Here is a 22,324-nt window from a genome sequence, read left to right as displayed (position 1 = left end):
TTGGGGGAGTGGGACAACTCCGTGCAAGGCACATCTGCAGGGACGCTTGGCCTCTGTGGGCCCCAGTCTGCCCATCTGTAAGGGGAGGGCATTGGACTAAAGGATTTTGAGGGTTCTCTCCAAACCTGATCTTCATTCCCATGAGTTAAAGATCTAACTTAAACACACACACACAACTAACTTAAAAGCAGGTAAAGATCATTTCCTTCTGGCTTGACTCCAGTGGGATGAGAAAACATCTGGTTCTCTGGGCTAGTTCTCTGGTCTAGAAGGACTTGATAAATGAGTTCGGGGTGACTGAATAATAAATCCACACTGCGCGCTTCGTGCCGTGACAGCCCCACCCCTAGCTCCCCAGCTCCTGAATTCCATGCTTCTTTCGGGTTTTGTAAGAGTGAAACTGGCTGGAAATCCTTTCCTCCTTGATATGTCCTTCCTCAGGGGCACCATCCCTCCCGCCCAGAGAACCGTCCACCTGGCATCCGGACTGTTGTTGGCTGTCGGGCTCCAAGCCCAGAAGGCAGTGCTCACCATCCTTCCCACACCCTGGGTTCTGCCTGGCCCACAGTCTCACTTTGGCTTCCTTATTCACTCTTCTCTCTCCTTACCTTGAGGTTCCTCTGCAGTGGCTGCTTCCTTGGACCAATGTCCAGGTGATCCCCTCATCACTGGCCTTTTTCTCTCCGTGTTCCCTAAGGCCAGGCTCTCTTCCCCATGGTGGGTGATGTTCAACTTCTCACGCTTTCCTCACCATCTGGAAGATATTCTTTGCTTTGAAACTAGGTGAAAACCAGATTCTAATACACATAGTCCCTTATATAGCTCATGCCCGCTAAATGAGATATAAATGGATCTACATCTCTCCGGTCTCTTCTCTAGCTTTTACTTCCTGTCTGTTGAAATGTATTTGTAATTAATTTCTGAAAGAACAGAGGGGCTTCTCAGAGTGTGGTGGATATATAGGTTTCTGGCACTCTCCCGGTCGACATTTGCTCTCGAGTGGAACTGCTGTGCTAACAAATATGGGAAACATTTTCCTTTAAGTATGTGCATAAATAAGTAAGAAGCAAATTGTTGCTATCTTTATGAAATGCATTTACAAAAACTCAGCTCTTTTCACCTTTTGCTTTATTTTTCTGTTCATTTATGTAAATTAAGACTGCATCTTGGATAGAAAGAACATTTTTCTAGGCCTCTTAACAAGATGGTTTTTCTACCCTGTGTTCTGGCTTGTTTTTAAAGCTATTTATACTCTTTAATTATCCCATTTTTCCACAGTGATTATTGTGGCTGGAGCACTTTCCAAAGAAAGGAGCTGATAAATCCGGGGCTGCATGCAATACCTCAGTCTTTCCATAAGATGGCGCTCTAAGAATGTGAGCTCTGTAACTCACTTTCAGCCTCTGTCTAACCTCGCAGCAAATTAAACTTTTGTAAAATCACATATTTTGGTGGGGTGCGGGGGGCGGGGGGAGGAGTAGTTAGTCCTTCTAAGACTTGTTCTCAAACACTTACCACGATTCTAATGCCTAGGGGAAGAAGGAAAGTGAATTTTCTAGCAGCCTCCTCGCCTTATAGCCAGCCGGGCTAGCAATGTTTGAAATTCCCAGTGTGCATTTAAGGGACCTTTTAAAGAGCCGACTTTCTTCTAAAGGGCGGGATTGTGACACTAACAACTTGTGCTGGTAAAAAAGCCCCTCTCTGGGTCTCAGTTTCTTCACCTACCGAAGAGTGGATTGGACAAGATGATCTCTTAAGGGTGCTTCCGTTTCCAGCGATTTCTACTACGTTTGAATTCGTTGATTTCTTTCCATTACACCCTTGCTGCCTCAGCCAGCACAGAAATGGGAAGAAAAGATCGCCCATTTTACGCTTGTTTGACTCTATTCCTCGTCTACAAGTGCTCTCTTTGCTTCAACTGTCCCAAGACAAGCATGCCCAGATGTCCTGTTTTAATTAGGTTCCTTTTCTCTTTATGGCTTTTGCACCGGTAACCCCCCTTCCCCTCCTCCCCCATCCTTGACCAATCTGCCTGAACAGAAGCATGTCCCCTTTTCACTTCACAAATGGGGATTTCTTGGCATTAGGGCAGTCACTTTTGTGCTAAGCAGATACCAAAGTGGATGGTAGTATTTAAGTATATAAGTAGTATATAAGTATTACCGCATATCATATCTAAAAGCTGATGCTTCTTAGATCACATGTAACATGTCCAGTTAAGAAAACTAGAGATTCTGGAGATAGGAACTTCTCTCTATTCATTTTTCTTTCTCCACTGGCTGGCATTCATTGCCAGAACCACGTCAAAGCATTAGGAAAGAAGCAGTATTCCTGAGAGAGGACAATGAATGTAATTAGAGGTGAGTGTCATTAAGTAGATAACTCATCATTAAAGTCCTCTGTGGCCAACGGAGCCCCCTTTCCTGGTACTCTGGGCAGCCTGCGGGTGAGGGTCGTGCTGTGATGGCTCATCCTCGTTCAGAGCCTCTCGTGAACCTCCACACGCCAGTAGCACAGAGGGAGCCATTGGAAATGAAATGCTGAATTAATTAATGCCCAAACTATGGAGACACCCCTAACTGAGTCCCTCCAGGCTGGAAGCGGAGCATGCATGTTCCATAAAATTCCCCGGGGACACGCCACATCTGCCACATTGCTAGAGCCGAGGGGATGAAGGCAGAGAGGCAGTAAACACAACAATTTACTGCATTCATTTTCCTGTTGTCCTTAGGGATTTTCAGATCGCCTTTGGTGCTCGCCCATTGGCTTGGCAGCGGTGGTGGTAGTGGTCGTCGCAGTGGATTATTTATTTCTCTGACCTCAATACCGTATCTCCCAAGAACACAGATAGTTTACTGAAGAACAATACTGTTGGATCTGTGTTTGGGAGGAGAAACTCCATCCATGGGGCCCTCCCTGAGGGTTTTAGAGGGCGAGCCCAGGAATCTGCTGAGTAGGCAGGAGAACCGCTGTTGCGCACCCTGCGCCGAGCCTTGGTGACCCATATAGGGAGCCTGTGAATTGTCTCATATGGGGGAGCAGTGCGGTGAGGAAATGGCAAATACCTAGTCAGCATGGACGATTCCTAAGGAAGCAGTAGCAGCGTAGGGGTTAAGAACAGAGGCAGGTAGGGCGTCTGGCCGACTCAGCCGTGGGAGCTTGCGACGCCTAATCTCAGGGTTGTGAGTTTGAGCCCCATGTAGGGTGCGGAGATGTCTTTTAAAAAAGAAAACCTTGAAGAAAGAAAAACACAGGCAGCTAGAGATGGACTCACAAGATTTCGAACTCCAACTTTCTATCCACTCACTGTGTGACCTCGGGCAAGTGACTTCACTTCTCTGTGCCTCTGCTTCCTCATCTGTAAAAACGGGCTGATAATCCTAGTGTCTATCCCCTTGGGTTGTTCAGAGGAGTCCATGAGATGCCGCATGGTTTTTCTTCTCAGTGCTTCAGTGTCTGGCCCAGAGAAAGCACTCAATGCTGACAGCTCTTGGTACTCCTGTTACAGTCAGTACCAGAGGTGCTATGCATAGTACAAAAGAGAACTTAACCAAGCCTCTGCCTTCAAAGACCTCACAGGTTTCATGGGCTGGTAATCGGAACGTGCGTAAGAGGAGAGCAAGCAACCGAGTCGCTCCCCAGGATACAGTTACATGCAAGGTCTGCAGGTCGGGATGCATCAGAGTGGTTTAGGGAGGCCCTCAGTCGCTTTCAGGAAGGGGCTTTAGGCAGCCCCAGGGAAGGTGATGGAGCCTAGAATGACTTATTTGCCTCCTTTTGAGAAAAGGTACTCATAATAATAACGTCTGTTCATATTCACAGCCTCACTGATCTACAGTCCTTTTGAGATAGGCAAATTGGAGTTACTCCATCGAAGAGTATGAAACATGTATGTTTCACCTACCGAAGCAGAGCTCCCTAATGATAAGCACCTGATGTGCGAGGGGGTCCAGGGTGACATCGTGTATATTGCATTCTATACATGTGCATTCTGTCCTAAGAAATCACCTTTGAGCTGGGCTGTTAGTGATGGCCACTAGAAGCTTTCCAAGAAGAAGGGCTTCCCGTGGGCCCTGCTTTTAATCAACCTTTTCTTTCCTTTTGCTTTCTCTTCTGCCTTTAAGAAAATTAATCACTATCTAAAACTTCACTCATTAAACTTTAAATTATTATAAAGATTTAAAAATGTACAAGATATGGAAGAAGATAAAATAAAATTAAGAGTTTCCCCATATCTTTGCTTGCAAACTGCTATCACTGTTTCTTAAAAATTGTGTCTATCGGGACACATATAAAGGACAGGGGAGTCATACATCTGCAGACCCGTTTTTATGCCCAGTGGAATCACGCCGTCCATTCGTGACCGCTGCTTGTATCTGCAACAACACGTCTTGGATTTGGCTTCATGGCAACACAAATAGGTTGGCTTCATCCTTTTCATGTCTGCATAATATTCCAGTTAGCACTCCTGGCTTTTAAGATTTCATTCTGTATTTTGTCCAGTTAAGGAAAACAGAGTAGACACGTGGGAAACAGAAATGATTGGGTCGTGGGGGAGGTATTGAGACACCTCAAGGGAGAATGCAAGAACACCAAGTTTTAAAACAGTGCCATAAAGTCTTAGCAGCTATGGGAATCAGTTGGATCAGTACTTTGGGTTACTGCTTTGCGGAAAACAGAAAATTAAGGCAAGTTTTAGGTCAAAGCCATAGGCCAGCTCTTCCTAACACTTCTGTAACCAGAAACCATGCTTAATTTACTAAAGTCCTTTGAGGATTTAAATAGCACATGGGGCGAGCGGAACAGTGGCTGCTATTTCAACTTTCAAAATGTTTGGCAGGTTTTCCAACCCAAAGCTGTTTTTAAAAAAATTGAGTCACTGTGGGATTGGAGAGCAGTGTTTTGTCCTGGTTCCTGATCCATAGCTTGGAGATAAGAAACCAAAAAACAGAGCAAGCAACAGGGACACTTTTCCGGATGGCGGGAAGGAATACAGTGCTCCACGGGGATCAGCTGGGGGACTAGTTTGATTTAATATTTATAGGTGATTTGGAAGAGGGAGCATAGGGCAAAATCGGGACGTTGGCAGATGTCTTTACACTATTCCAATGAGGATCATAAACTTCAGGAAGACGTTTGTTTTGTAGGAGCAGGGATAAAAGTGGTCGGCAAGCTTCGATATGCATAAGCCCACAGAAGTGTCTCTGGGGACACATTCCTGAAGCTCATTTCACAAGATTTATCACAAGACTTCCCCCTTTATCTGTGAACAGGGTCTCTGCTTCAGGCATCATTAGGTGCAAAGAGAGACACAATGAAGTTGCTGGTAAAAGAACTTAAAAGAGGAGGCTAGTAAGCTGATTGCCACAAGATACGTAAATAAAGAATGCTGCTTTGCGTTTCTTTAATATACCCCCAAAGGCAATTGGTGTTTGATGGTTGGTGATCTGTGTATTCGCTGATCTTCAAAGTTAAGTAAGAGGCTAGCATTTCAGAAGAAATGCAATCAAATATTCTCTTCAACTTTACTACAAAATATTTTCCCTTCCATGGGGCGCCTGGCTGGCTCAGTCAGGGCAGCTCCCAACTCTTAATCTCGAGGTCATGAGTTCGAGCCCCATGTTGGGTATAGGGATTATTTTAAAAGAATATTTTCCTTTTCATTGGATGTCTTTTTAATTATGAAGGTCGGAACTCGATTTCCTGACCTCCTCTGCTACTGTACGTCTTTTTCAAAGCATGTCCTGAATATTGGCAGGTACATCGTATCGTGTAAGGGAACACCTAACAAAACCAGATCAGTATCTTCTGAAGTTGTGGAATTTTTGGTAATAAATAATAAAGATGTCTGCCCTACCCACATCACAGTGTGGTTGAGACGCTCGCATAAGCTGAATGATAAGAAACTGCTTTGTTCAGTGCTATGCAAAAATGTAGTAGTATTAATTATTCATTGCATGTCATAATTTGGGATTACAAAGTGAGGGGCGCCTGCGTGGCTCAGTTAGTTAAGCGTCACCCCTGGGCTCAGGTCATGATCTCCGTGTCCTTGAACGGAGCCCCACGTCAGGCTTCCTGCTCAACAGGGAGTCTGCTTCTCCCTCTGCTCCTCTCCCCTACCCCCTGCTCATGCTCTCTCTCAAATAAATAAATAAATAAAATCTTAAGGAAGAAGAATACGAAGTGACTAAATTCTAGGCAATCATCCTTTATAGCTATTCATGCAAATGTATGAAGATTAGTATACAAGGATGTTCTTTGTAGCATTGTTTATATTAACAAATTATTAGAAATAACTCCATTGTTCATCAGGGATTGGATAAGTAAATTATGATACAGCCATACAGAAGAATAAGAACAAGACAGCTGTTAAGTGATAAAAAGTTGTAGATCAGCACGACTAGTATGCTTCCAATTTGGGTTAGAATTATGTGTTAGTAAAAGTGTGTGGAAACCCCTAGAAGAATATACATCAGACAGTTAGCCATGCTTCTCTCTTGGAAGGGTAGGATGATGGGGGGACTTTGACTTTATGCTTTGTTTGCTTCTGTACTGTTTAAGTTGTTTACCATGAACATGATTATATTTGTAATTAAAAATACAAATAAAAGAACACGAATTTGCCCTTAACCAGACTATCGTAATGTGGGGGGGGGGGGGGAGGTGTGTAAGGCAAGGGCAAATTTATACTGCACATGGCTTGGGAATGCCTCCCCAAAACAAACCCAGCTCCAGGGCCTACAGGAAATGGTGGGAGGAGGAAGGGGAGGAGAAGGAAGAAGTCAAGAACAGGCAGGCGTCTTTCTTTTTCCAGGGAGTAAGTTAAGGTCCCTTGTGAGCGCTCCCCTAAGACGCAGGACCTCCCTTCACATAGCTCTCATCGCTCTGAATTGCCATGGGCCCTTACTCTTCTGGATGCCACGCTGGATCCAGAACAGAGTAAGGGAGGTGACTTGGTCTGCATTGTTGTATCCCCAACTCCTGGGGCAGGGAAGGATGTTGAATTAATGTATTAATGTTTGTTGACTGTGGAAAGCTCTCCATTGCAAATAGACTTTGTCTGGAGTGGTTTACTTTTGCATCATAGGGTCATCCGTTGGTTTAGAAGGCTGAGGAGAGCTTGTGGTCAGCTTGACCACTGGCGTCAAGTAGAGTCAGCTTTTATTTTGCATGTAAAAGGTCCTTCCTGTGACCAACATTTGCTTTACCTTCCCCTTTCCAGATACAGCCAGAAGGCAGCGAGGAATGGCATGAAAAATCAGTTCAACCTCCATGAGCTGAAAATGAAGGGCCCTGAGCCAGTGGTCAGTCAAATTATTGACAAGCTGAAGCACATTAACCAGGTAAGCGGTACATCGAACAAAAATGGAAATGGGGAAACAAATGAGCGATGATCAGGGTCCGCCGTTCCAGTTGGGGCTGAAATCACAAGCTGGACACTTAGCCAACTGAGCCAGCTTGTGATTTCAGCTCAGGTCATGATCACACGGTTGTGAGACCAAGCCGCTAGTTGGGCTCCATCTTTGACAGGAGTCTTCTAGAGATTGTCTCTCTCCCTCTCCCCACACTCATGCATCTGTCTCAAATAAATAAATAAATCTTAAAAAAAAAAAAAAAAAAAAAAGATTTGCTTTGTTGAAAAGGACGTCTGACCCTTGATTTTCACTCCATTTTTACTTAATTTAATTTTTTTGGTAATCACGACACCCAGCGTGGGGCTCGAACCCATGATCCTGAGATCAAGAGTCACATACCCTTCCGACTGAGCCAGCCAGGGACCCCTTCACCCCACTTTAAAATTATACAGATAATATTGTAATATTAGAGAAAGCTTGGAAAATAGAGGGGAAAATATTTCTCACAATCCCACTACCCTATCCTGTTCTCATTTTTAGATGTTCTTTTCTAATGCTTGTCCAGAAAACCACACTCACACGGACTTGTTACATAATTGGAACTACGCAAGTGATTTTTAGTTCTTAAAATTAACATTATATTGGAAACACTTTTTCATGTTGTCACAGATCTTCATATTAATCATTTTTTGTGGCCGCCTAAGATTTCTTTAAGTATTCATGATAATTAATCAGCTTGCTTTTGCTGGACATTGACATTGTTTCAACTTTTTTATCCTCATAAAGAAAGCTACGTCTTCATGCATGGAGCTTTCTCCCGATCTTCAATCATTTTCTTAAAATACTGGTGTTATCAGGTTAAAGGATGTGAGCATTTTAATGCATGTTTCCAAATTGCTTTCCAACGGGGGCGTGTATCAGCTCTCACTGCCAGTAGGAAGATACTAGAAGACGAGCTTCCCCGCACCCTTGCCTCCTTCTGACTCACTGCCCTGCACAGAGACACCCACAGATTCCCTTGACCTGTACACAGTTTTCCTCTCATGAGGAGTTTAGTAACTAAGACACAAATAGAAGTTAGTTGTACCATCTGCTTGTGATTGCTTTGTGGCCACAATAAAAAAAAAAAAAGGCCACCAAAATTGCCACTGTATACCAGAGTGACAGAGTTCCTGCCCCGTGATCCATGAGTGGGAGGACCCTGCACCACGGACTTCTATTTGTAGCTTCGAAAGAACCTAATGCAACTCAAATCCTTATGCAGGGTCAGAGGTTTGTGCGTGAAGACATTGGCATGGCTTTATTTTTTAATACAAAGGTTAGCAATGACATTTTTGTGGTTCTTAGAAAATGTCTGGAAGGGCTCTCTAATAGTGGTGTATTTCACTGCAAATGGCTTTGCAGAAGTATTTACAGCACGCTCGGGTGTGACCCCTCCCGTGCTAAGAAAGTGCCCTGCACTTACTCAGTGAGCATTGAATGAATAGTTGTGAGTGTGGCACGTGGTAACGGCAGTGGTGCTGGAAAAGAGCCTTCTTTCTGTGAATTCACAACCTCACGAAGTTCTACAGAGCCTGGCGATATGTGATAGGATTTCTCCAGAACGCATCTCTGAAGGGTTGAGAGCACAGCAGAAACCACTCACGTGAGGGCACGGTACAGCTTCACCTGGGGACACTAGTGGCCATTTTTCCTCTGAACCCTTTCCAGATTATCTCTAACCAGCTCTAGCTGGGTGGCAACACTCACCCGGTTAGAGCAAGATCAAAGGCCTGTGGATGGACCCCCTCAGTGGAAAAAAGGAATGTCGGACGTGGGCTTCCATCTGACCTAATGGTCCCTAGAAAATCCAGCCTCGTAGCAAAGATATTGAGTGTTCAGTATTCATACTGTGGGAGACCACGTGGCATAGTGGCAAAAGCGTGGGCTTTGGATCCAGATGGATCTGAATTTGGCCGTGGATCTCACCAGGTATAGAACTTTGTGCAAGTCATTGGACCTGAACTGTAGTTTTCTCGTCTGTAGTACAGACAGATACCAAAACCTCTTTTATAAGGTTCTTGTGAGGATCAGAAATTTTATATATACCCCCATTATAGAAAGCTTAAATCTAATTACAGATATAATGTATTTTCTGTATTCTATGTTTTTACCCATATATACAAATCTATGTAATTGCCTACGCCCGGCAGATAATAAATGGCAGCTGAAATGATTATAATTCAGGATTTCCTCCGTAGGCAGGACTTGAGTTTGAAAGGGGGGCATGATTCCAGGTTTTTGTTTTGTTTTGTTTTGTTGCCTGTCTATCTAGTCTGCTTCCCCAGTTTTGTGTGGTTGTAGATTCCTTTGGTGTCTCTCTGCTCCGCTCTCCCTTACTGTTTGCTTCCAGCCACAGAAGCTGAAACCACCTCACGGGTAGGGAAGCGTGTGACAGTGGGAAAAGGCACCATTACAATTTCTTTCTCCCGCCTCTGCCGTGAACGTGTGTGTGAACATTTTTGGTTCCCTTACAAATACCATTGAGCAACCGATGAATTCTCATTGATAGACCAGTTTTACCTGTTTAAGTAGAGCTGCTAACATTGCCTGGGCTTCAAACACCCACAGGGACTTCTTTTTCTCAGCTGTCTTGCTTTACATGGCCCAAACACATTTGTTTTCAGGCCTTCAATAAAATTCCGATTTTGGCCGTGATTCAGTCCGAAAATGAGACATTTTAAGAAAGTCAGAGAAGGGGGTACCTGGGTGGCTCAGTGGGTTGAGCCTCTGCCTTTGGCTCGAGACATGATCTCAGGGTCCTGGGACTGAGCCCCGCATCGGGCTCTCTGCTCAGCTGGAAGCCTGCTGCTTCCCCCTCTCTCTGCCTGCCTCTCTGCCTACTTGTGATCTCTGTCTGTCAAATAAATAAATAAAATCTTAGGAAAAAAAAAAGAAAGTCAGAGAAGGATGTTACGATGACGCTAATGATGGCAAAGAAGGTGATGGCCTGTTGTGTTTGTTGAGCACATAACCGAATTTCGAAGGGATTTCATGTGCTGAAAGTCTAACTGGCCGTACTGGGGGGGAAAAAGTCAACCCGGCACAGAGTTGTCCTTTTCAAGAACTCATTGTTAACTTTGGTGAATTAACTTTGTTAATTCATCCTTACTGACCCCTTTGGGGTAAGTGATATATATTCGTTGTCCCCCCTTTTTTTTTATAGCTAGGGAAACTGAGGCAGAAAGCCATCAAAGGCTGGGTTTGGGCATGCCGCCCAAACAACCAGCGCGTTCAGTTGAAGATTTGATCCATCATCCAGGTGTTGCTTCCTACACGCGGCCAAACATTTGGATGCACTAAATGCCTGACTCAGTGCACCGCATGTTGCGGGGACTGAGCTGGGGGGAGGTGGAGAGAACCAAGTTAACGCATCTGAGTTCCCATGGAAGTGAGTGGCGAGTCCCGGGGCGGAATGCTATTTTCCTAGGAACCTCACTTAGGTGCTCCAGTGGGATTGCTCCTGCGTACACATCTGCAAACGTAGACTACTTCCTTCTCTCTGTCTGTGCTTGTGGGCCCGCGTGCATCCATCCAGATGGACCGTGGCTGGGCCACTTAGGAGTAACTCTTCACTTTCTTCCATGGAAATTCTCAGCTGCCTCCTTTCAGGTTACAGTTGCCGTCGAGAGTGCTGGAAATACTATACTCTCTAAGGGAATAAAGTAACATTATTTCCATATTGACGGTCCCGTGGTGTAACCTTGAGGAGATGGGTTCAGGGTCAGGCCCCGGGCCCCTTTCCTGGGAAGGCCTGCAGGTGTGGAATGGCCTCCCCATCTCCTTCCAAGCCAGAGTTCATGTGTAACATTCCCACGATTGGAAATGAGGACGTTTTTATTTCCTTTTCAGTTTCTAATTTGTGTGAGGATTTATTGTCTTATGTTAGCAGAGCCGTTGAACTCCTTTAAGCCTCCAGTGTCTGTTCTGAAATTTGCTGAGCCATATTGCTTTAAACACACACACACACACACGTTTTGTTTTTGTTAGTGTTCTGCTCCGAGGCTCCTGTGTGCAGGGAAGACCCCCCCCAAACACCAAGAATGATCACAATACATTCTTACCCAGATGATCCTGCCCTCTAACCCGGCTCCGTCGGTGACATTTTCTCTCTCTCTGAGAGTAGCCGTGGAGTTAGTGTGAATTTTAGCGGTCCCTGAACTGTTATACTTCCCCAGGAAAACCTCACTGTTTATTGTTTTCCCCCAGTTTCAGTTCCGGTTCAAATGAAATTCCAGAAATTGTTTCCCTGCCTGTTGTAAACAGCTGAAGCCAGTCGATACCTGCCCATTTGGTGTCCGAGCTTTTCATTCAAAGCTGGATAAAGTCTCATCTGTTTGGGCTGGTTGAAATGTCCGGCTGAATGGCGGGGGAGTGGACGAGGTGGCCTCTTAAGATTCCGTCCAGCCGTGTGATTCTGTGATTTGTGGCTCAAGGTCAGCCTTTAACCCAGCACCCTCTTGTGAACAAGTCTTGTGACTTTATTCTCTGCTCTGCCACTCTTTTTAAAACACCCTGTTCCCAGGTCACCCCTTTCTACTCTTTTCAGAGATTGTTCTCTTCCCACCAGTTTTCCATCCTGGGCAGATGGAACTTCAACTTGCCCTTCCCCCGCCCCCCACCCCACCCAATTCTTCTGTCCTACCGCCTTGTTCCCACTAGGCTATGAAAACATTAAATTAGAAAACCACTTTTGCATTTATTACCCCTAAAGTTTCCCTCCTCCGGGGTCAGATAGGCAGCTGGTCTTTGGGTCGGGTTAGCCACGTGACTCCACTGGAATGATAATAATTCCTCCATTTATAAAGCTCTTTCACGAACATTCGATTAAACCGATCTTCACAGGGACTCTGAGAAGGGGGCATCATTACCTCCATTTAGCAGATGAAGAAACAGGGGGCACGGGAAGACCAGGTGAGCTACAGATTGTGAGTGGGAGGCCTAGACCTAGGATCCAGGGTCACTGATTTCTGGCTGTGCGCTCTGGCCTTCTGCTTCTTTGAAGCCACGCCCACCTTGCGATGGTTCGCAAGATCATGCTATCTGGTGTAGAAACGGGGACATGGCTTTGAGTTAGGCCCAGCAGACAAACTTTCTATCGGCTATCTCAAATTTATAAAAGGATGGCAGATGGCCGAAGAAAAATTTAACACATAAAGCAGACAGCGGGACAGCACCATTTCCGTCTCCCTCTGTAAACACCTGAAAAGTGTTTTTAAGATGCCTGACAGAGGAGTATGGTAAGGCGAAATGGTGCTGGCTTTTGCAATAGAAAGTTAAAATTTTTAATAAGTTAATTAGTAAAGTTGTTAAGTGTCAGAGAAGTTCCCAGGACATTCCTTAGCATGTGATTTAAAAACAAAATCTGGAAACGACTCTCAGGCATGATAGAAAACACTCGGAAGGAAATTTTTTCAGAGACTTCCCACAATAAAACCAGCGAGAGTCATAAAACACTGGCCTAGTCCGATGGTTGCTAGAAAAACCAACATTGGTCTAAAATTTTGAAATAAAAGGAGAGACCTTTTGAGAGGCAAATTTAAATAAAAGTTCTTTGCAAATGGAATTATGTCTCAGTGTCTGTCACACTTCTTCACATACAAATAACATGGCAGAACTTAAGGAATGGCCATTTCCATATGGAGGCAGTGTGTGCGTGCGTGCGTGTGCGTGCGTGCGTGTGTGTGTGTGTGTGTGTGTGTGAGAAAGGCAGAGTATCTACAATGGCATGTTAACAAGAGCCAATGAATGACTTCTGAGTTACAAAAGGACAATGTGAGTTGGTCTTTAAATACCAGACCTAGACTCTGTGGAGCTAAACATTATTTCATGAAGTAAAAAGGAATTAGCCGATGCATTCCAAAACACATTTATCATTAAAAAATCTTCTGTCATTTTGTTTAATAGCCTAAAAAATAATTACAATGTCTGGTGGCTTTGGGGAGCATGTGTTTTTAATATCTTAATTAGTATGTACAGTTTAATAACACTGCACCAAGAAGAATTCCCAAGTATTTCCTATTAAATTTATTGAAAGTGAACTGTTTGCTATATTTAGAAAATACAGGATTAAAGGTACTTGGATTGGGTCATGTATTTTAGTCCTTGCGTATGAAATGAAATTACTCAAAAATGCAAGATGAGTCGGAAGTGGCGGGTCAGAATGCTGTTGGTAACCGAGTTGGGGTAATCTTAACTTAGCAATGAAGAGAAATATGCTATCTTTTTTCACTGCAGTACTGTACTCTCTGGAGTGTTTTGTTTTAGTTAGAAGTATTGGACCTGTCAGGGGTGCCTGGGTGGCTGAGTTGGTTGAGTGTCTGACTCTTGGTTTCAGCTTGAGTCATGATCTCAGGGTCCTGGGATTGAGCCCCATGTCGGGCTCCGTGCTCAGCACAGAGTCTGCTTCTCCCTCTCCCTCCCCCCTCATTCTTACTGACTCTCTCAAATAAATAAAATCTTAAAAAGGGGGAGGGTGGCCCTTGGATGGCTTAGTTGGTTTAAGTATCTGACTCCAACTGAGGTCATAATCTCAGGGTCCTGGGATGGAGCCCTATAGCAGGCTCTGTGCCCAACAGGGAGTCTGCTTGTCCCTCTGTTCTTCCCCCAACTCATGCTCTCTCTCTTAAATAAATAAATACATAAAATCTTTAGAGAAAGGAAGTATTGGATGCATCAGCTAAGGAAAGACAAGCTCTACATACAACAGGAGAATTCTACCAAACTACAAAGGTGACCAGAATTATAAAGTTAGAGATGTATTTCCAAAATACCTATGAAATTCATAAGGTCTCATATTCTATTCATATTTACCTCCTGGCCAAATGCAACACATTTCGTAAAGATTTTATTTATTTATTTGAGAGAGAGCATGTGTGCAAACACACCAAGGTGGGGTGGGGGAGAGGCAGAGGGAGTAGAAGAAGCAGACTCCCCCCTGGGCGGGGAGATCTCTGGCTGATCCCTGAGATCATGATCTGAGCCTGAGCCCAAGATAAGACACTTAACCAATTGAGCCACTCAGACTCCCCTGTAACACATTTTTTTAGATAAATAGTTACAAATGGTTGCTCTCTACCCCATATACCCTCATTATAAGCAGTGTATCAGTAAACGTAGGTTCAAATACTATCTTCAAATACTATCAGAGAAATTCAGAGGTAACTTTTAACCCAGATATATTTATGAGTATGTATCTTGCCTCTGGACCGTCAGCTCCTTAAGTCTGAGATCATGCATATAATTCTCCATTTTCTGTAGCACCTAACAGAGTATCACGCACAGAGCAGACTTGGAACATAGACGATGCTTTTTGGTGATCAGTTTACCCAAAGGACTCAACCTTGGCTGCTCAGTTTTTTTCTGAACTTAGATTCAATTTAAGGCACTCCTCACATTCGACATTAAACCAGTTTTTGTGCTAAAGGGCAGGGTTACCTAAGTGCAGGGTTAGAGCTAGTAGGAGCCTTTAGTCCCAGGGTCCAACCCTCTGGTTTTACCAATGAAGGAATTAAAGGCAAGGGAGAGAATTGACATGTCCAGAGTTATACCACCAGAAAACCGCAACACCGAGCCTGGGAAATGAGCACATCAGTATTTGCTATGCCATCGCTTCGCTTATAAAGGCTCCCGTGTCAGGCAAGACGTGCTTGCAAACACACAGGCACATTTTCCTCCATGGGACTCCTGACCATGGCAGAAGCCCATACTTCAGCAGTTCATCCTTGGAACCCAAAGCAGAACAGCAGGAGGCAGGAACTTGCTAATTATTTATCTCTTATTATGGATATTAACCAGTGTTCGGTCACAACAAGTACCTCTGGGGGGGGGGATCCCCTCCCCAACCTGTGGGGCACTGGCCCTCGTGCCCCGAGGGGGATGGGCACGGATGCTGGGATCACTGAACCCAGAGCCAGCAGAGTCAGCAGGACCTGTGCCTCAGGGCCTTAAACCTCCCCCCTTCACTGCCCCCAACCAGGATCTACCTTGGGCTCCCGTTCGCAGTCAGGGGCTGGTCATCTTTTCACTCTCCTGCTCTGGATCTCAGCCCCCTGTAACAGTTTCTCTTAGTGCCTCCTCCCTGCCTGCAGAATGGCAACATTAGCGTCCTGTTAGTCAGTGGGCTCCTCTGCCAATTAGCTCAGTTTTTCAGGCAGCGTAGGGAGCAGGGATGCGGGAGACGTGCTGGGGAGGGGGGTTGTTCCGAGTCCCCCATTCCTATTTTAACCAGAGCTGCTACAGTTTTAAAATCTTCTTTACATATCCGTCTTCTGAGTAAGTGTTCCCTTACACAGAGCGTTCTGACTGTGAACACAATAAAAATCTCAGGGTGCCCTTGAAACTGACGTTAAAGGATTAAGCCCATACAAGCCATATTTTCATTTGAGCATCCATCCAGGCGTTGGATCTCCTAAATATCTACAACCCACAAGGCCACCTCCTAAAATGAACTGTTGGTTAAAAGGGGGACCGGGGGCACCTGGGTGGCTCAGTGGGTTAAAGCCTCTGCCTTCGGCTCAGGTCATGATCCCAGGTCCTGGGATTGAGCCCCGCATTGGCCTCTCTGCTCAGTGGGGAACCTGCTTCTCCCTCTACCTCTCTGTCTACTTGTGATCTCTGTCAAATAAATAAAGAAAATCTTTAAAAAAATAATAGAATAAAATAAATAAAAGGGGGACCAAATGGGTGGGTGCGAATGGCTTGGTGGAGATATTGTTCTTATTAGAAGTGCTGTTCTGCCGGAAGACCCACATTCTTGTACTAGGGAGCTAAAAGTGAGCTAAAACTTCCCTTTAAGTTCAAGACCAACGCATCTTGGTTTTCCTTGCTGACGCCATTAGGCTTCTGACAAAATCCAATGGGAATAAAACTAGCTTGTCTATGCAGAGCTGACACCTTTGCCCCGGGATGGCAGTCCTTCGTTCATGGGCTCAATCAACTGTTTGGCCTCCATCCCGTGTGTGCCTGGGGCTATGTGAGACCTAACCCTGTGCTGTAAACTTATTTGACACGTGACCAGGGGTGTTTGCAGGTTCTGTGTGGGTTCTGTGTCAGTACGTAGTAAAATGTAGAGTAACAATCGGTGGAGTCAAGTCTGTATCCTGAGCTATACGCTTGTCTTAGATAGCCTCTCAAGTGATTTTGCGTGGCAACTGTTAAGTAGAACAGTTCCAGCAGATTTCTAATTAATGTCAAAGTGAAAACTGCATTGTTATTAACACGTGCCGGAATATATCGATTAGTTTCCTAATGGGGTTAAAGTATGATCTTCTGTGTTTAAGGAGTTGATCTGAATATTATTTTCTTCCTAGCCCATATTCTGCTAGGATGTCCCTTTTCAAAGGAAAATGTATTCTGTATTATGGACGAGCAGTTGACAGGACCAAAAAAAGCTAAGAGAATTATTATCGTGATTATTATGGCCGTGACATTATTGCCATAAATAATGTAGCCCAAGTTCACATCAGTTATATCGCAGGGCACTGAAGAGTCTCCTGGTTATTATCGTGGTGTCACTGTTAGCAAATTTGAGCCATCACAACAAACAGAGGAAGAGCCAAAAGACTGGAGAGAGACCTGATTTTTTAACCTTACCTTTATTAAGGGGTAGAGGGGCATCTGGATGGTTCAGTCTGTAAGGCATCTGTGCTTGAGTTCAGCTCAGGTCATGATCTAGGGTCATGAGATGAAGCCCCAGTGTTGAGCTCCACACTGCTGAGCATGGAGCCTGCTTAAGATTTTCTCTGTGTCCCTCTCCCTCTGCCCTTCCTCTGCACTTGCTTGCTCTCCCTCTCTCCCTCTCTTTGTCTTAAAAAAACATAAGGGGTAGATATTCAGTTATGGAAACCACAAATCAGGGAGCCTGGTATCACATCTTAGTAAAATTCTAGACTGGATTCTTGGAGAGCATGAGCTTTTAGAAGCACCGTGATGATTCCTAGGAGCAACAGTGGGCTCACTCAGAACAAATCAAGCCATTTCCCTTTATGTATGTGTATGTGTGTCTGATTTTACTAGATCAGTGGAATGACACAGACACGGCATACCCACATGTCAGCAAGGTGTTTGACAGAGATTCCTATAATCCTTTTGAAACAGGTGACAAGTAATGTTGGCCAATTAAACATCATATCTGAAGAATATTTTTTTAACCTATCAGTGTCAGCCTGGAGAGTGGATTTTAGTTGTTTGCTTTGTATGTGACCTTTATTGCCTAAAGTTTTTACCAGTGACTTAACTGAAGACAGAGAAGGCATAATTTTAATATCTAATGATGGTATGAAGCTACGTGGGGTTAGCTAATACACAGATAACACAATCAGGATCTAAAAACATCTCAGTGGGCTGGAATGGCAGAGAAAATTAGCAAAGTGAAATGTTACAAGGATAAATGCAAAGCATTATGTGTAGATTCCTGAACTTGACTACGAAAGCACAACGCAGGAAACCTGGCTTAGTAGACATCTTGGTTTTTAATTATGATGGAAACAGTAATAAGGAGCAATGAAATCGTCACTGACCCATGAGAATATATCTCTCAAATAGCGTGATAACTTAGCAGCTTTTTGGATGCTGTGGCAATTATTGGCAGCGTGAAGGGGAACCTGTGTGTGTGTGTGTTGGGTGGGAGTGGGAGGGGCATGGAAGTAAGTTGCTGGGAAAATATTCTCTATTCTGTTTAAAGGTTCAAAACGACTGTTTTGGGATTATAATGTTCACTGCTCCACCTGAGTTTTTGTTAAACCAGTGCTACCTGCTTTCGTTGTTAAGTCTTATTGGTGTGTGATTTTAGGGTCAAGGTGAAAAATTTGGGAGCCACAGCACTGTGTAATCTAGTTTGGGCAAAGTACAAAGGTCTTAGAACCAAAGATCTCGGTTCAAATCTCAGGTACGTCACTGTGGTTGACTAGATTTAGGCCAACTTATTTAACTTCCTGGCACTCAACTTTCCTAATCTGTGAAATAGGTATAGTAGGCTCTATCTTGAAGGGTTAGTACAAGTGTTAGAGAGAATAACACTCAATACATTGTAGCTACTCTTTTTCTTGTATCATGATAGTACGGACAGTTAAACATAAAGGAAAATCCATTCAGGGAGTGACCTTTCGAGTGGCTTGATTCTCTGTGTCTCGCTTTATCAGTTTCTGGAATGGAAAGACTACAACTTTTCTAGTTTAGATTGTTACTTAAATAATTTAAAATTCTAAATATAATAATCTAAATCCTAAAGATTCTTGGAAAAATATAGCTAGCCAACCTTCGACAGATTTTTGAACTATTTAAAGTTTAGTTTGGCTCAAAGTAACTGAATGGAAAATGAAGACGACAAATTTTTTTAAAATTTTATATATTTGTGTGTGTGTGTGTGTGTGTGTGTGTGTGTGTGTGTGTTTAAATCAAGGTCTTCGGATTTTCCCAAGTTTGAACTCTGCCCTGAAGTGGTGGTTCTATAAATAGGCAGTCTGCCCTTTCGAGATCTTACCACATGATCCCAGAGTCCCATTTTATCTTCAGCCCCAGCAGGACCTTTCATGGAAGGATGGTATCAAGTGAAGATACTTCAGAGCTATAAAGTTGGAGCAAGTTAATCTGCATTCCTTTTGCATTTTGCTCCCTGGTTGAAGATGGTGAGAGGTTCCTATATTTAAAACCCGGCTGACATGATATCCTTATTGGCAGATGTCTCATGGGAGGTATTTAGAATGATTCTGAGCGGCATATAACATGTTCATGAGCGTGTGTGTATTTCACATGCCGACAGAGCAGAAAGAATTCACAGGGCTTGGGACTGCTGGGCTTTCTGGAGACACCGGCTCTCTCAGCTGCTGGGACGATGTCACAGATGCCAGGAGAACTGCCTAGGCCCCAATTCCCAAAGCTCTATTTTGTGTTGCAGAGCCTAAAGGCAGACAAGACCCAGTCCATGGGCTCCACCATCAAAGAACTTTGGAATTTGTTAGCCACAGGCTCGGACCAGCAACCACTTGTTGTCTGGGCAAAAGGAAAGCTGCCCCCTGCTGCCTGAGCCTTTGTCCCTGCCTGGGATACCATGGAAAATGGGGAAGGAATCCAGACTCATTAATGAGCTAATACAAAAGATGAAGCCAAGCTAGAGGCCGTTCATTATAGCTGCATATGGATTCTTGAAGACAGTTTGAAGGATCTCCAGCTCAGGACCCAGGGGCGTAGCAGCCTCTTGCTCCATGGGGAGCAATTTCCATGTTGCCGATTTCCTTGTTTAGGGAATGCCATTCCTCAAGCTATTATGTGGCAAATTGGTTGATCAATAAACACAATCTGATAACCCATGGTACTAATTATTGTTCAAGCTACCAGTTTCATTATAAGACGCTGAGTTGGAGCTCAGCTCTGAGCTTCTACTCGGTTGAATGGCTTTTGTTCTTGCCTGTTGTTCCTGGAAGTCACTTAAATCATGACTACTGCTTCCTTTTTCTTTTTTTTAAGTTTTATTTTTTCAAGTCATCTCTACACCCAATGTGGGGCTTGAACTCATGACCCTGGGATCAAGAGTCACATGCTCCACCGACTGAGCCAGCCAGGTGCCCCTAAACAGTGATTATTTCTATGATTCCTTTCAAATTGATACCCATCAGGCGAGAAATGAAGTAAAATATAATGCACATATATGTATACACATATGATGTATAGCTTATATATCATATATATATAAAATCTCCTCACCATTTTTTGACAGTTGGTTATTGGAGGTCCATGTTGCATATAGTACTGAGTTTAGTGGGCTCTGATGCTAAGTGGACACGCTTCTCGTCACATACACATATATCATTACCATTTGCATTCATTTATTCAATACCAAGCAGCTCTGTGTGCCGAGCACTAGGGGTAGGGGCTGTGGACAATGGTCCAGACAACTTCAGTCCAATCCTTGCTTTCAAGAAGGAGGACGAAAACATACCAACAGGGGCACCTGGGTGGCTCAGTGGGATAAGTTTCTGCCTTTGGCCCAGGTCATGATCTTGAGGTTCTGGGATCAAGTCCCACATCGCGCACTCTCTGCTCAGCAGGGAGCCTGCTTCCCCGCCCCCCTTGGCGCCTGCCTCTCTGCCTACTTGTGATCTCCGTCTGTCAAATAAATAAATAAAATACTAAAAATAAATAAATAAAACTTAAGGAAAAGGAAAACATAACCAATATATCTATAATCCAAGGCCTAGTCTAAGTTTCTCATGAGAGAAATAGAAACCAAGGACTGTGCTAGCCCCAAGAAGAGAAGGATTAGTTCCTACCAAGGGAATTAGACGAGGCTTCAAAAATAGGTAGCCTTTAAGCCAGGCTTTGAAAGATGAGGAGAATTTGACAGATAGCGGTAGGAAGAAAGGATCTTCCTGGCAGAGGAATGTGGAGTGAGCAGTGGCACAAAGACATGAAACTATATCAGTAAGTAGCTTTAGTCTAGAAGAATCTGAACTTGACTCTGTTAGTGGTGGAGAGCCGGTAGAGGGATTGGTGGAAGAGAGTGGCATGGTTAAACCAGTGTTCTAGGATCTGAACTCCAGCAGGAATGTGGAGGGAAGTCTGGAGATGAGAAATTGGAGAAGAGGAGTTCATTTAAGCTTGTAGAGTTTGCGGAGCAGAGAAGTAAGGCTCTTTATGAAAATTCATTAACCTTCCATTTTCATGCCTAGTGGAGCAGATTAGGGGATGAGAACTGTTCTGTCCTCAAAGTCAGGCCAGTCATCTTTTGGTCATTAACTGGGACATAGGAAGGGCTGTAGCTTGCAGTGGGTTGGGTCTCAGATGAGAATCTAGATGGCATTACCTTCTCAAAGCAGACCAGCACCCTATCTGGGTCCCACAGCTGAAAATTAAAAGAAAATTCTAGTACCTCCAGAGATCTGTCCCTCACTGAAGCCTAAACAGAAGTTCTCACAATGAAGTATTTAGATTCCCTGATGAATGAGTTAACTATTATTTTTTAATCAATTTGTTACACATATTTTTTAGTCAGGATTCCCATCAAAAGTGGCTCCTTGGCTGTTGAATGTTGAGTGCCATCCATCCGTTCACTGAAGCCTCAGAAATTACCAAAACTGTGAGGAAGATTGAGAGAGATTATAGTGTTTTTCTTCAGCTGCCACTGTGGGTGCTTAGATGTGCTGGAGAGACGACTGTGTTTCGTGACAGCCTCACAAAGAGGAGTGGGGGAACTCAAGGGAAGCAGTGACTGTTCGCCTTCTCCAACCTTCTTAAAACACATTTTCCCATTTGTTATCAACTCCTGTGTTTTTCTAATTATGGCAGCTACTTATAGTTGGTGCTGTTTCCCTAGAACAGTCTCCAAGAACTTTAGAGCCTTTCTCTCTAGGACCCTGCTTGTGAATTTTCCCGAAGCATCTGCTGACAATGAGCTGACCTGACCTTTCACCAGGACCAGTGGGGCTGGCAGCCGGCCCTGCTGTTTCTCCCCACCGCACCAGTCCTGTGGCCTCGCTGCTCAGAGCAGGTGCTAAGAAGGCAGAGAAGGTATCTTGTTCAGAGGGCTTAGAAGCTCGTTTAGAGCACTTCCACCAAGGGTAGCATCTTGTGTGCCCCGTTCCTCACTATCTCTTCTTCTAGAACAGTGGCTGGCACATAGCAGGTGACCGGTAACTCTTGCATGAATCTGGGAGGGAATCCGTTCCAATTTGTGACATGGCTGTTTTCCTCCAGTTTAGGGAGACATTCGCCCTCTAACCGCGACGCTATGCCTGTGCCACCGTTGTGTTTGGCAAGCAGATATCTCGCTTCCTAGTTTCATGGGTACACAGGTGGAGGGAAATTCTGCTCCAGAATGGACCCTCAGCATCTCAGCAGCATTTGATTTAGATGATGAGATTTGAGACTTTTCAGCTAATGAGATTTTGGACTGAGAGTTGTTGCTGTCATGTGCTGAGATTTTGAGGCATGTT

The 22,324-nt window shown here is 44.3% G+C and overlaps 1 protein-coding gene across 1 annotated transcript in view; it reads left to right on the top strand.

The window, feature by feature from the left end:
• Window positions 1-22,324, top strand: part of GPC3 (glypican 3) — a 399,487-nt gene that overhangs the window by 290,352 nt on the left and 86,811 nt on the right. Inside the window, exon 6 of the mRNA XM_059157331.1 lies at window positions 7,223-7,343. Coding sequence (XP_059013314.1) covers window positions 7,223-7,343 — 121 coding nt within the window. The remainder of the gene's footprint in view (window positions 1-7,222; window positions 7,344-22,324) is intronic.

The sequence above is a fragment of the Mustela lutreola genome, chromosome X, assembly GCF_030435805.1.
Source record: "Mustela lutreola isolate mMusLut2 chromosome X, mMusLut2.pri, whole genome shotgun sequence".
In the NCBI taxonomy this organism is placed as follows: domain Eukaryota; kingdom Metazoa; phylum Chordata; class Mammalia; order Carnivora; family Mustelidae; genus Mustela; species Mustela lutreola.
The sequence above is the reverse complement of the archived record's forward strand: the minus strand, read 5'-3'. Positions and strand labels throughout refer to the sequence as shown.